Consider the following 14,620-nt stretch of genomic DNA (forward strand, 5'->3'; position numbering starts at 1 on the left):
AACCTTACCTCAGCTAAACTAAACTCAGGGGCACATGCCACTCTCGCTCGTACCTTATCATCACCGCCTGTCCCGATCCGACTGAGTTTTTATTCCTAGGTTACCTGTCGTCATGCCTAAGAACGCCCCGGCTCCCGATGAGCCCTCCATTACGTTTAGCTCTGGTTCCGATGCTCCCGTCGACTTACGCATTCTCCATCTCAACGATGTCTACCACTTGGAACCATCCAGTGCTGAACCCGTGGGCGGTGTGGCCCGCTTCGTCACAGCCGTCAATGAGTACCGGAGTGACGAACGGTTCAATGGCCAGCCTGAGTTGATCACTTTGTTTTCGGGTGATGTCTTCAACCCCAGTCTGGAGAGCTCAGTCACAAAAGGTAACACCTCACGTGTTGCCCATCTGTCATCATGATTATGCTGACGTGGATTATGTCAGGTGAGCACATGGTGCCCGTCCTTAACAAAATCGGTGTCGATTGCACCTGCGTTGGTGTAAGACTCAGTCTCAATAACAACTCTGGAAATTGATCTGACGCACCACAGAACCACGACTTTGACTTTGGAGTAAAACAATTTGAGCACCTCACTGCCAAGTGTAACTTTCCTTGGCTACTCGCTAACGTTCTCGACCCTGCATTGGGTGAAAACGTCCCCTTGGGAAATGCCAAGCATACTCATATGATCACATCATCTAATGGCATCAAGATTGGTCTTATTGGCCTTGGTGAGAGGGAATGGCTGGAGACGATCAACAGCTTGCCTCCCAACATCATTTACAAGTCCGCCAGCGAGACTGCCAAGGAGTTGGTTCCCCAACTTCGGGCTCAGGGTGCCGATATAATCATTTGTCTCAGCCATCAGCGTGAGCCAAATGACAACAAGCTTGCCGAGAAGACGGACGGCTTGATTGACATCATTCTTGGAGGCCATGATCACTACTATGAGCACAGCTTCATCAACGGCACGCACGTGCTCCGTTCCGGCTCCGACTTCAAGCAACTCAGCTACATTGAGGTTCGGAAGAAGCAAGATGGATCAGGCAAGTGGGACTTTGACATCTTGCGGCGTGATATGGTCTCTTCCATCGCAGAGGATCAAGAGACTCTGAAGCTTACAGAGGATCTGACCTCGAAGCTCAAGCACAGCTTGGCAAAGTCTGTGGGCTGGACGGCGGCTCCTCTGGATGCACGCTTCACCACCGTCAGGATGAAGGAGAGCAACATGGGAAACTTTGTCTGCGACGTCATGAGGCACTATCACAACGCCGACTGCGCGCTTATGGCTGCGGGCACCATCCGAGGTGACCAGATCTATCCGCCCGGTGCAATTAGAGTTAGAGACATTACAAATTGCTTCCCTTTCGAAGATCCCGTCATCTTCATCAGGGTTACCGGTCAACAGTTGTGGGACGCCTTGGAGAACGGAGTTTCCCAGTACCCAGCACAGGAGGGTAAGTTGAGATGTTCCACCTGTCTTGCAGGGAGATATTTACAGAATAGGCCGCTTCCCTCAGGTATCCAACATCAAATATACGTTTGACCCTAAAAAAGAACCCGGGTCTCGTATCATCGAAGCGAGCGTTGGGGAAGAGCCCATGCAGATGGACAAGAAGTACACCCTCGCCACTCGAGGATACATGGGCAGAGGAAAAGGTATGTTGAACGCTTAGTACAAGCGCAATGATCACTGCTAACTTTAGCAGATGGATACACCAGTCTCCTGGTCGAGCCGGAAGGCGGAACCGCTGAGGAAATCGTCTGCGAGGAGAATGGCATTCTCATCTCGGCCATGCTGCGTCAGTATTTTATGAGTCTGCGCACAGTCGGTCAGTGGAAGAACCTCAGCGAACACTGGTTCAAGGTGGCTGAGAAGTGCCACACTCCGGTGGAGCCGCGCAAGATGTGGGAGACCCCCGCAGAGACAGGGACATCGGACCCCAAGCCTGAAGTCGATTCCAAGTCCTGGGCTGAATGGATGGTCAAGCGACACGCGTTGAACAACAAGGCCCCCAGAGACGAGTCCGAAGATGATTCCGATAGCGAGGATGAGGAGGACAGTGTTGCCCAAATCGACATGGAGATGCTTATTATGCGCAAGTTCTTCGCGAGATGGGCCAAGGCAGCGGGCGTGAAGGCTGAGGTGTGTGATCCTTTGCGGGAAGGTGAATTTACTGTGGACTGGACTCGGGTCATTGCGCCTGTCTTGGAGGGGCGTATCAAAATGGTTAGTTAGACAGGTATAGAAAAAGGACAAAGGGTATTTAGCCAAGACAAAAGGAGACAAAATATTTGACGAACATTTCCAGGTCGAGCGCGCTTGCATAGTCTGAATAGGAGAGGACTACCGTGGCAATTCGATGGCAAATGCAGATTTTGGCATTAAATATTACTGACAAAAGTATTAAGGACTTTGTTTATGACTACCGCTAAAACAAGGCGTGCTGAAAAGATTCCACAGGATTGGCCCAGACAAAAACAAAACAACCATGCATTAACCCGATTTACTTGACAAAAAGTGAACAACCCCTTACAAATTTATAAGTTTGATTCCATCTTCGTCTGGAAAGGATGTCAAGAAAGGCGTCTGGCGTATATATCAAGCTGCAATATCGATCTCCGATTGTCTTCATTTTCGGTGCACCACCCCTAAGAAAGACCCTTGTCCATCTCTTATGGCAGAAGAAGCCGCCGCCGTGCGTTTGGCCTCATCCTTGCCATCTTGGAACTTCTTTTTCGCCGCCGCCGCCGTCTCCTCGCTCACTAAAACTTGGTACGTTGGCCTGAATGCATCGCCCAGGGCCGCTCCACCGAGACCAGGTCCATTGATAGCGGCGGCCCGTACTGAGGAAATGACTGCGGCCATCAACTTGTTGCGTCGCAGACGACGAACGCGTTCAATATTCCAGTTTGACTAGTTATTCATGTTAGCGATATACCAGTGAACAGATCGGACTTGAAAAATACCTTATGCTCAACCTCAACATAAATCTCAAGCTTTCTCATGTCGCCAATAGACAGGAGCTCAATATCAACGTCTTCCCGGAAATCGCGACAGTTCTCAGGTGCCTTAACCTGATCGCGAACCTTTCGCCTCAACCGCTCAATATCATCGAAACTAGTATCGGCTGCGATCTGTATAGTAATACGCTCGCGTAGTACGCCACTTCGAGAGAGATTTTCTATCCAGTTACTGTTCAGAGTAATGTTTGGGACTTGAGTGGTTTTGTTAGAATCGACCTTGCGGAAGACGGAATAAAGAAGCGAAATCTTCTCTACAACCATTTCGTGATTGTCAATCCGGACACGATCGCCAATGTCGAATGGGTGCTTCACGAATAGGAAGATACACGAACCCAAAAACTCCTGGACGGTGCCACCAATAGCAAAGCCGAGAGCAGCAAGCTGCGTGCCAATGGTGGTCAAGTATTTTGTGAAAGAGCTGCTGAAGAAGGCGGCATAAATAAGGCAAATGCCTATAAGGACGAAGAATTGGAGGAAACGGTCGAGAACCTGTACAGCCGATTTAATATCGTGGGTGCTTTTCCAGATAGCGATACGCTCTTGGCTGATGCGGGTGACCAATGAGACCATCTCATCCAAGCTAACATCCCCATTCCGGTCGACGTCAAGGAGGGCGAAGAGCTCCTCAACGTCAGATGCTTGATCGGCAGGGAATGCTCTCTTGAGGTCGTCCGGCGTAAGCGCATCTCTGTAAATAGGGACAAGCGATTTCCAGATACGGGATCCTAAGGCTTCAGACGAGGTACTAGCTTCCAACGCCTCCGTAACAATTGTATGGGCGGCTTGCGTGTTGAAGAGCGAGTTACTGCCTGATATGTCGGCTGTCATCTGGCCGAAGGCATGCGCAACCTCTCTGCCAGCTAAACGTATTTTAGCCAGGAGCTTGCTTGGTGAGCTTTCCCTCTCCTCGATTTCTCCTGTAAAAATAGTGTAATCCTCCTGGGCGAAGCGTTCGCAAAAGGGAGGGTACATGCGTGTTGATGATATATAAAGCGTATCTAGCATAGAGATTTGGCGTTTTGACTCTGCGATACGGGTTGTGAACTGCTTTGCTGAGTAGGTGACGTTGATAAGCTGGATGATAAAGCGCTCGACAAGAACCATGGCTGCTACTGCTATGGAAGCTAGTACAACCTTTTGCAAGATTAACAACCATTTTGGGGGCGCTATCGCGTCGAATGCCGTACAGATGGGCACAACGGTAGCATAGGCGATGATTGTCCAAAACAGAAGTGATATGGGGGTCTCAATCATCCGGACGATAGGATGATACTTTCGGGTACCAGAGTTCACAATGCCGCAGACGAAGACATAAATCGTTGGAGTAAGCATTGCAATCGTTTTTGAAACCCAAAGGCTTGCCCAAACAGCTTCTAGCCAAACGAAAAGGCCTAAAAGCCTCACGCCGTCGGCACGTCGACCTGCATAAATAGTCGCATATAGGGCAACTGGAATACCCAACAGGGCAGCCACTGGAATAAAATGCCGTGCCCAGCGCAGAAGGGCCTTGAAGCTCCATATGCGCTCGTACATGCACCCTAGGCTCTCGCGTGTACCATCGTGGTCGCCATAGCCCAAAATCTCGATTTCATTGATGCTGAACTTGTAGGTCTGCTTAAGGCCTGGCCGAAGGGTGCTGATGGAAGACCGAGATATAGGGTCGGAAATTGATTCTACCTTCACTGTAGGCTCCTCAGGCTTAGGTATTGGGGCTTTCTCAACGTCGATAACAATGTTGCTGTGTGCCATTGTGGCCAGACGATAGTGTAACGATATTGCAAGTAGTGGATTGCCAGAGCTGAGGAAAAAGCGAATATGACCTGAAGATAGAGGGTTCAGATACAGATGTCCCTTTTACTCATATTGTGGTCTAGATTGCAGATCTAGGTGTCGATTTCACCACTATAATGCTCTGGCTCTTTTGATAAACAACTTAGTTGAAGGCTTTCAAATAGCAACATGGTTGTAGGAAGTCGAGATGTGCATGATATAATGTCACGTGTAAACCCCGCCGGATATCGCAGTGACAGAAGTCAAGGAAACAAAGGCCCAGATCGTGAGAGCAGTAGTTCAAATGCGGACGTGGCTAATGCTTTGCTTGTGGCTAATAAAAGCCACCTCGGCCTTAATCGGGGATCTAGTTTAAGATAAGAAGTGATTCAGATTGCGTGCTTCAATTAACTGCTTTTTGAACTAAAATTGAGTGATCCAGCCATTTTGTGTAAAAGCCAGGCATTACCTCCGTCCTTGATAGCTGTAGCCTCATTGCAGCCTTCGCAATAGTCGCTATGTGCATGGTCATATCCTTTTCGTGAAATCAAGCCCCCAACTGGACAGCAACCATCCCCACTAGGTAACCATTCCAGTTGACCATCAACTCCCTTCTCTTTATTCTTTCTGTCCTAGGCTCGACTTGTTGAATTATACCCGTCACCAAGAGCTTAAGTCAGCTCAAATATCTGTACAAAATTATGGCTCATTCAATACATACTGACAAGTATGAAATCATTTGGCGATTTTAAGAGGATTAACGTCACTACTGGCTTTAGCCTATGGCCCGTTGGTGCACCTAAATGTCATTGAGGTTCAGTATCGTGATGGAGACCAGAACACTCTTCTTTCCTATTCATCAGTGTATGTCTATGAACCCCAGGAAGGTACAGGTAAGTATACTCTGCTCAACTCAGCTTTTTGCGGAATGCTAACTGATGAATGGGAAGAATCGATAGTTTGGTACAATTTCACTTGACAGAGCCATAAAAGATAATTCTGCTGAATTGATCATTCCAGATTATAATTACGATTATATTACCTAAAGTAGGTGGTATTACTATTTCCATGTTTTCGCTGAGCAGCCTGAGAGGGATTCAGCCGCCTACCATGGGTTTTGCTAGCCTCTACAGCCCACTAACTGAGCCAGGTAGGTAGTTCTGCACACACCAAATCAGTATTCTGAGCGTTCCATGCCGGTTTCACCCACACTATAAGACTCTCAGCTGAACACCAATAAGATTGTACAGGCCTGGCATGCTTAACGAAAATTGGCCAGGGCTAGAGCACCTGCTGTTTGCCACTGCGTGTTTTTCCAGCTGCAGGGGCTATCAATCAGGCAGGTGAGGAGAAGCTGAGCTCCCCGGATCTTCGTGCGAGGCTTACTTTCAAGGGTGCAAGTAGCTTTAGAGCCTTACCTGTTGTCCGACTGTAACGTCACCAATCCTAGTTGCTGCCGTTGAGCTGAAAGATTTTCCAGGCGGATACCGTCACAACGGGGGGACGTTCAGCCGTCTTACCAGGGCGAATGACCCCGGTCAAGCTTTTTTTTACTGTGTGGTGCACAAAGGGCGCCCTCACGAAATGGCGGTTCTTGTCTTGGATTTTCAAGTTTGCTCCTGCGACTAGGAGGCGGATGACGCCATTCTTCAAGCCTTTGGATCTTCATGATCTGCAAGGGGTACCGAAGTCTTGTTCACACAACCAAGATCTCTCCTTGAGATTCGGCACACTCCAACTACCTTACCTAGGATGAACCCTTTCATGCATAGATTGCTCTGGATGTGCGAGTGGCCTGTTATAGTTCTACGGTAGATACTCATCTCCAGTTTGATAGCCAAATGGTTGGAAGCGGTGCCTTGTAGCAGCGACTCTCAATTTAATGGCTTCATTTTCCGAACGCGATGCGGATGATGTTTTGAGCCATTTCATATCCCTAGGAATAAGTATTGATGATACCAGGCTGCCCCTACTACCCATCTTAGTACAGAATATTGACATCACCAACAATTTGATGGTTGTGAGTATCATGCACTGTGCAGCGCTTAGATAGGGTCGATCGCCGTTCTATTGCTGGCTTGCAACGTCAATGAATGCTTTGTAGGGCAGTGCAACCATTCTATTGTCTCAGCTGCTCGGCTAAGCTCACGAACTAGGCTTGACACAATGCACATCCCTAGTTCAGCCAACGGAAATGCTTAGGGCTGATCGTCCTAGATTCGGTGACTAGGTATCGTAAACCCTGAAGAAACGTAGGGCAAGGACGGTTTACGTCAACTGCTACACGTTTTGCTAGAATAATATGCCTCAAAAAGCAGCCTTAGCTGTGCTGCAATGACAGGGGCCAAGACTTTAAAATAAGTTTGTGATGTAATATCAAGGGGTTACGACTAGAAGCTAACATGGTTGCCTCACAACCGTCGGGAAAGCTATTGCTTTAGTAGAATCGCTAGTCTAAACATTGTATGTATCAGGGTATAAATGTTGATGCCCACCTCGAGTCTTTCCAAGAAGTCGCTACCCTTGGCAAGTCGTACCAGCTTCTCGAACCATTACAAAAACCAAAATCCTAAGCCATCCTATCTCATCATGCAACTCTCACTCTTCACTACCATTGTTTCTGTCACGGCAGTCTTTGCTGCCACCAATGAGCCATGCTATAGTACAGATGGCAGAGCCGGTTTGTTTTCAGACCCTCCATCTCACCCATTTTATATTCTGACCACGTCCTAGGCGTCTGTGTCTTGTCCAGCACTTGTGAATCCGGCGGCGGCACCACCATCAACGGCGCTTGCCCGGCTGACGCAGCCAACGTGAAATGCTGTAGCAAGTCAAGCTGCGGCAGCGGAGGCAACTGCCGCTGGGCGAGTGACTGCGCCGGCACGAGCGCTTCGAACCAGTGCCCCGGCCCTGCCCAGTTCAAATGTTGCTCCTCTACCGCTGGTGGCTTCGGCGGTTATGGTGCACCAACTATCCCACCTGTAGGAGCATGCAAGGCTGTCGCTGTCGATGGCGCCAAGAAGATTGTTGCAGCGTTCCCTGGAAGGGTTCGAGAGATTGGATGCGTGCGCGACTGCGCATGCCCTGGCACTTCAGACCACTGCTGTGGAAAGGCGACTGACATGATGTGCTCCGATGCTGGTGGTGTAAGTGTTTACCTTGACCCTTTTTTGGCTCGGTTTAGTAGCGGTTCAAGACTAATCAACCCGTAGGTACCCACGCTCTCCGGCAAGGAGATCGCAGAATGGGTCATGAATAATCGCGCTACTCTTAACTTGAAGTACGTCATCTGGGGCCAGAAGATTTGGCAGCCTTCAGTAGATGCTGTCAAGCCGTGGACACAGTGGAAGACCATGGAAGATCGTGGCGATTTCACTCAGAACCACTGGTGAGTAATGTTCTAGAGCTATACTAAATCTGACATGAGCTGACTGGATTTCAGGGATCATGTTCATGTGAGCTACAATTAAGGAATTGTTATGTGATAAACATATGCAATCAGCCGTGCGAGTGTGGTATTACTGGACGGATGTGGCGAGAAATTTGTAGCGAATGGTGTCGTTAGTCAAATTGGCCTTTGTAGTTCGATAATGAAATATCATGATGTTGAAGCAGGAGCTGATCTTTACTTCACTCGTTCACCTCAGTTAACACCACATTGCAGTTTGAGACCGTGTTCTTCCTCAACAACCCATTTTATTAACATTTTACCTTTAACAAAAGCTTTTGACCTATTATAGTGCCAATGACTAGACCTCTGAGGATGCCTGGAATGTTTTTCGTGATAGAGGTTCCAGTGAGGTGCTTCTCACCAGCGCTGTGAACGAGGTTATGAATAAGCCGGCAGTCAGAAGTTTAAATAGAGCGAGCTATCATTGAACCCAAATAACGTTCTGGAGGCACTGTTTCTATCACCGGTCTGAATCTCATAGCAAAAGGAATAGATTGTATCAAACGAAGAAAAATGTCACAAATAAGTTTGAAATAAGTTGCTTCCGAATGTTTCATGACATCGAGAATTTGGTTTCAAAAACACCGCTCTGCACATGACACACAGTAGTACTAACCTAATAGTAGCCCTCAAAGGTATCTTCATGATTCTTAGCCACTCGTGCAACAGCCTCCTTGATACCCAAGTCACCTTCACCGGGTCCCAAAATGTCAAACGCCAGCCCATGAGTTTCATCGTTCTGCATAGCAGCGTAGATCACCTTTGCAACATCTACCCGAGGAATGATTCCAATGGTTCCCACTTTACCTGCACGAATCTTTCCTTCACTCGGACCCTCGCCCAGGCCACCAGGTCTTACAATGGTGTAGTCGAGTCGGCGGGCGGCATTCCCCACCCTCAACTCCTTGTCGGCCGCAAGCTTCGCCCGCAAGATGGGGCCAATGATGCCCCACATGCGCTCGCTGAGCTTCTTATCGGCTTCGGTGTACCAGTCCGGAACGGGCTTGTTGTCGTGATCGCGGACGTCGAGAGCGCTGACGACGATGTAGCGCTTAGCTCTTACGTTGGCCTTGGCCAGGGCATCCATGGCGCGGATGGCGCCGTCCCTGTCGACGGCCTCGGCGGACTGTTGGTCCTTGCCGCCGGCCGCCCAAACCACTACATCGGGCCTGGTGCCCTCAATGATTTTGATAAAGTCAGCTTCCGACCCAGTCGCAATGTCTTGGACAATGGGCTTTGCGCCAATTGCTTTGAGGTCCGGGATCTGGTCCGAGTTTCGGATGACGCTGAAAACGGTATGCGGGGTTTCGGCGTCCACGAGGATCTTCGTCAGTTGGCGAGCGGTTTTGCCATTGCCGCCGAAGATGAGGGCAGTTGGCATATGGAGAATGGATGCGTCGCCCATGGTTGACTAGTTCTTAATAGTTTGGTTGGTTTGGTGAGACAACCTATTATATTACATGAAGTGAGGCTCTTAATTAAGCTGTACCTCTCATTGATCGGGCTTTGATGACGGCATAATCCTTTCACAACTCTGGAACGGAAGAATCTATCGGCCGGCCAAGAGTTCCGGAAAGCTGTTTTTTCCGCTTCCTGTTTCCCCTTTTGAATGGCGCAAGAGTCTCTCTCCACTAATTAGCCCTTGATGCATATTGGTTTTGAAAAGCATGTTACATTTAGTTGTTTACGAATACTTCTGGGCATCCAGCCTGGTGGACTTTTGTAGCTGTAGGGTTGCAATAAGTTATCTTCGGTTAAAACAATAACATCTTAACTCTTGCCACCCAGGGAATAACTAAGCAATACTGCAGCGTTAGCACAAAGTCATATGTTTTCTTGCTCCGCTGAGATGGTCACAAGAACTCGGCTTCGGCGGATAAAAAGATACCGAATTCACTTGTTTCCCACCCAATCGTATATAGAATCCGATCGCAAAGACCAACTGGCACACGTCAACCCTAGATATTGCCCCCCCTAGGCTCTTCGCCATTGACCGCCCACTGCACCGTTGCGCCGATCGCCCGTATTTGACGATGCATGATGGGTAATTCCAGCTGCCTTATTGGGTAGGAGGCCGCTGCTCCACGCTGCATTGGGGTCACGCTAGGGAGGCCTTGTCTTGGGAAATGAGCTAAACAAGCACTTAGCAAGAAGCATATCTGGGCGCGATCCACGATGGCATGAACCGACTGGAAATGGGCACTCTTATTCGGCAGTTTAAGGTCATATTAATAGCATGGTTTCAACGGCAATACGAGATGCTTGTCTCTGGACATGCAGGTTTCCGTCCAAATCTGCAGGGCTCAAGGGTCGCTCCGCCCAACGTTGCATTGCCGAAATCGAAAGGAAATCCCATAAAGTAAACAGCTGTCGGCGCAAGATGCGACGAACGAAAGGCCGGATCACGCACCCATCTCCGTCACACTTTGCGACTTTGGGCCAAAGCTTGCGCCATCATGAAGAAGAGTGTTCTTGCTGCGATCCTTCAGGCGACTCTTGCCAGGACAGAGTACGTCTGGCCCTCGGTTTACGATGAGATTGAGGATCATCTTTCCCTGCAGTCCGGATACCTGCGCAGGGGCTTCATTGATGGTCAGTTGCTCCTTGGTTGTCAGGTTACACATTCGTTAACACCACGCAGGAGTGATTACATGTGGCTTCGGCACCAATATCCAAGGTCGTCAGAACTCGGCCGAATGGATTCGAGCTGCCTTCCATGACATGGCGACGCACGATGCTGCTGCAGGAACTGGCGGTCTTGATGCCTCCATTTTCTTCGAGCTTGACCGTCCCGAGAACATTGGCGGTGCTTTCAACAACACATTCGGCTTTTTCAGCAGTTTCTACTCCATCCGTGCCTCCGCCTCCGACTTGCTGGCAATGAGCGTCCTTGTTGCTAGCTTTGCCTGCGGCGGCATCCAGATCCCGTATCGTGCTGGTCGCATTGACTCTCAGGGAGCTGGCCCTGCAGGTGTTCCGGAGCCGCAAACCGATCTGGAAGCAACTCAAGCTGCCTTCACCAAGGCTGGCTTCTCGACCGAGGACATGATCACCATGGTGGCTTGCGGTCATACCCTCGGCGGTGTGCACAGCACCGACTTCCCCGAAATTGTCGGAGTTGAGGCGGATCCAAACAATGACACCGTCTCTCACTTTGATACTACTACCACCAGATTCGACAATGCTGTCGTGACCGAGTACCTGGACGGAACTACCACGAACCCCTTGGTGGCAGGAACAAATGATACTCTGAATTCCGACAAGCGTATTTTTGCCGCCGACGGCAACAAGACTATGCAGGGGCTGGCTGATCCCAACACTTTCCAAGCCAAGTGCGCCGACATCTTTACCCGCATGATCGACACCGTGCCTGCCAACGTCAAACTTAGCGAACCCATCGTCGCTACGGACATCAAGCCCTACATTTCCGGACTGTTCCTGAAAGAGGATGGCAACCTCTCTTTCGGAGGTCGCATTCGCATTCGTACCACAGCCGTGACTGGTCGTGATCCGAACGACTTGTCTATTCAGCTGACCTACGCTGACCGCAACGGCAATGGTGCCACGGTTATCACCACCAAGAAGGCAACGTTCCAAGGCGGAAGTGCCAGTGGTTTGTGGAGAGAATCTTTCCACTACTGGGAGTTTGACACTACTGTCAGCCCCGAAACCGGCATCAGCAAGTTCTACATTCATGTGACGAAGCCGTCGACGAACCAGACGGTCACATACGACAACGCAGGCAATGGATACCCCATGGATGATTCACTCCTTTACCAGCAAAGCCAGTCTTGCCTGGCGACGGCGGTTGATGGAAAGATGAGCCTTACAATCAATGCCCTTGTTCGAAACGATCGGTTGCCTGCCGCTGCAGACGACCTGACGCTGGACCTCGTCCACAAAATTGGCAGACAAGGGGTCATTGTCCCTAAGTTGGAAACAGAGGTAATCAACTTCCAGCCCTCGGGTGCTAAAAGGGGCCAGTGGTCTGTTTACAAGGCCAACGGAACGCTCGCAGTGGATAGCTGGAACACGAGCTTTGACATCAAACTGAAAGGAGACAAGCCCGTCGAGGTTGCGTTCCAGAAGACGGGCGGGTTGGGGTCAAATGTCTGTTCCTAGAAGAGATGTAAATCGTAATGGGTGTAATACGTAGTAATTTTCATGACCTCACATCTTGGTCTTTCACGGATTATGCCGCCCAACATATGTGTTTTGCTTCCAGGTAAGTTGTGATATGACTGGAGTTGATCTTAAAGTTGAGAGATCTACACCTTCCACTAACTTAATATTCGCTGTGAAGAAACCCTGGACATTTCGATTGAGATTCTGCCAATAAATAGGGATATTGAATAGGTTGTAGAGAAGTATACTAAGATGTGTAGAAAGGAAGTAGATCGCCAAGTCGATCGAGAAGTGCAACGGCGAAGAATGACCCTACAGCAGCGACTACGATCAGAACCATTTTACCGACTGCATCCATTTTTTCAAGTGCTCGAAATGCTCCTAAGGAAATAAAGCTTAGCAACACTAGAAATTGCCGTTGTACGAAGACTAAGTGGTCCAATTCTAATTCTAAGGCTCGCATCACCACAACATAAAAGCTGCAATATCCCATACATAGCTAATCCAAAGAAGTACCCGACACTTTTGGCAGTGATTTCAATGGCTAGTTTGCACGGAAAGAAACACAATTCTTCTAACATCAGGGAAAACTTGCTGTTGAACTCTCATCTCTTCGCTCGCATTCCCTTTCTCAACACCAAGAGCTGTCCAGATTAAATCTGCTCAAGACTTGTAATGAGAAAGCCTAGATTTGCGGCGCATCAGCAGCTGCTTAGTGAAAAGGAACCTCAAATCGTTAGAAAAGTTTCAGGGTGTCGTCTCACTCAATCAAGTTTCCATCAGGATCCCGAACGTATATGCTCTGAATAGGACCTTGAGCGCCAGTTCGCGCGACCACTTTCTCGCCCTCGAGAACCTGGATGCCATCCCCTTGGAACCCTTTAATTAATTCTTCTAGGTTGGTACCGTCTTGCACAAGAAAGCACAGGTCAGCCGTGCCTGGGAGCGCAGTCTTTGCTTTCGGTTCAAATTCTTTCCCCTGTTGGTGGAGGTTGATCTTGTGAGGGCCGAATTTGAGCGCCGTTCGCTGCACAGAAGGGTCCAAAGGCGATGTGAACGTTTCGGCCTTCATGCCCAGGTATGTGGTGTACCATTGAACTGTCTTAGGTACGCTCGCACAGGTGAGGACAAGGTGATCCAGTGTCTTGACGACGGCTCTAGCTGACATTGTGACTTGAAACGGATTTACCCGGGAGAATGGTACGAAGTGGCTGGTCGATAATAATTGATGTTGGTGGTATTTACTTGCTGTCGCACAGGGCTTTGCTGATATCGGTACGGTTGTTTTCGGCAATAGAATTGGGGTAAGTGGTTGAGGGGATTAAGAGAAAACGTCATCAGTGGCCAAGCCAGATATTCAAGATGCATGCCGAACTCCGAGACCTTCGGCTTCTATTTCCGGCGCCGAACTGAACTCGCCGGAACCCCACACCCGAGGCCGTGGGCGCCCGAATTGTACGCATCAACTGTCCAGCCATCTTCTTTCTCACTAGAGTACGTTCTCAGTTCGGATTGATATAGACATTTCATCAGTGGATATGAGGGGATAACTGAAAAAGTTTTGTTGCTAGTTTTAGTAAATCAACTCTCATCAAGTTGCTGCTTTATCCCGCTTTGGTAATTATCCTGGCTACCTTATCGAGGACGCAGAGGCATGTTACTACCAATTGTCAAAGGACTGATTGAAGATTGAAGAATTTACTGCTGTCAATTTCAAGACTCTGATGTAGTACCGGGACAAGAAGGGAACCTCAATAAAGCATAGCCGCAGCGCAGGCTGGGGTAAGCAAAGTCATTAACGTCCGGTGAGCCGTAGCATATTGCTGTATGGTTGTCATGAATTGGTAGATACAGCCCAAAAGTCGCTCCCAAGTATAAATGATACTATCACATTCAGAAGCGCTACTGGCTCCAGCGATCTTCAAAAACAAAAAAAGTTTCTTTTTTTATGGACCCAAAAACAAGCCCTTTTTACACATGGCGAGCTCAGATCGTCAAAAGTTCTAGAGCAGATTTGCAGTACCATGCAGTGTAGATGATGGACCCGCCTATGGCCCCCATCGGAAGATAACAACGTGCTGGCAAGGATGCCGGCCCGCTTACTGTACGACCAACTTGGATGTGCAGAGGGGGCTTTTTACAAATGACGATCTGCAGGATGGCAGATCTTCCGCGAATACTGCATATGCTACTCCCTCAATGTACCACTGTGGACCATGTTGATCGCCGAGCGGCGGTGAAGCTCTGGGCTGAC

General features: G+C 49.1%; 6 protein-coding genes across 6 annotated transcripts; 3 read left to right on the top strand and 3 right to left on the bottom strand.

Moving 5' to 3' along the window:
- Positions 1-112: 112 nt before the first annotated feature.
- On the top strand, positions 113-2,232 carry CTRU02_202853 (5'-nucleotidase; the record flags this gene model as incomplete). The annotated part of the gene is made up of 5 exons (XM_036731183.1): positions 113-377; positions 437-492; positions 544-1,450; positions 1,500-1,652; positions 1,703-2,232. 5 exons carry the CDS (start codon positions 113-115, stop codon positions 2,230-2,232), a joined length of 1,911 nt encoding a protein of 636 aa, XP_036577052.1.
- Positions 2,233-2,625: 393 nt separating this feature from the next.
- On the bottom strand, positions 2,626-4,769 carry CTRU02_202854 (serine/threonine protein kinase; the record flags this gene model as incomplete). Its single annotated transcript, XM_036731184.1, has 2 exons — positions 2,626-2,910; positions 2,964-4,769. The coding sequence occupies 2 exons, from the start codon at positions 4,767-4,769 to the stop codon at positions 2,626-2,628; spliced, it is 2,091 nt and encodes a 696-aa protein (XP_036577053.1).
- A 2,610-nt stretch (positions 4,770-7,379) lies between these two features.
- Positions 7,380-8,260, top strand: CTRU02_202855 (D-alanyl-D-alanine carboxypeptidase; the record flags this gene model as incomplete). The annotated part of the gene is made up of 4 exons (XM_036731185.1): positions 7,380-7,470; positions 7,524-7,936; positions 8,003-8,178; positions 8,233-8,260. The coding sequence occupies 4 exons, from the start codon at positions 7,380-7,382 to the stop codon at positions 8,258-8,260; spliced, it is 708 nt and encodes a 235-aa protein (XP_036577054.1).
- A 597-nt stretch (positions 8,261-8,857) lies between these two features.
- On the bottom strand, positions 8,858-9,646 carry CTRU02_202856 (uncharacterized protein; the record flags this gene model as incomplete). Its single annotated transcript, XM_036731186.1, has 1 exon — positions 8,858-9,646. The coding sequence occupies one exon, from the start codon at positions 9,644-9,646 to the stop codon at positions 8,858-8,860; it is 789 nt and encodes a 262-aa protein (XP_036577055.1).
- A 1,127-nt stretch (positions 9,647-10,773) lies between these two features.
- On the top strand, positions 10,774-12,363 carry CTRU02_202857 (WSC domain-containing protein; the record flags this gene model as incomplete). The annotated part of the gene is made up of 2 exons (XM_036731187.1): positions 10,774-10,833; positions 10,882-12,363. The coding sequence occupies 2 exons, from the start codon at positions 10,774-10,776 to the stop codon at positions 12,361-12,363; spliced, it is 1,542 nt and encodes a 513-aa protein (XP_036577056.1).
- A 763-nt stretch (positions 12,364-13,126) lies between these two features.
- CTRU02_202858 (glyoxalase bleomycin resistance protein dioxygenase) lies at positions 13,127-13,534 on the bottom strand (the record flags this gene model as incomplete). The annotated part of the gene is made up of 1 exon (XM_036731188.2): positions 13,127-13,534. One exon carries the CDS (start codon positions 13,532-13,534, stop codon positions 13,127-13,129), a length of 408 nt encoding a protein of 135 aa, XP_036577057.2.
- Positions 13,535-14,620: the final 1,086 nt, after the last annotated feature.

The sequence above is a fragment of the Colletotrichum truncatum genome, assembly GCF_014235925.2.
Source record: "Colletotrichum truncatum strain CMES1059 chromosome Unknown Contig_0001, whole genome shotgun sequence".
NCBI lineage: Eukaryota > Fungi > Ascomycota > Sordariomycetes > Glomerellales > Glomerellaceae > Colletotrichum > Colletotrichum truncatum.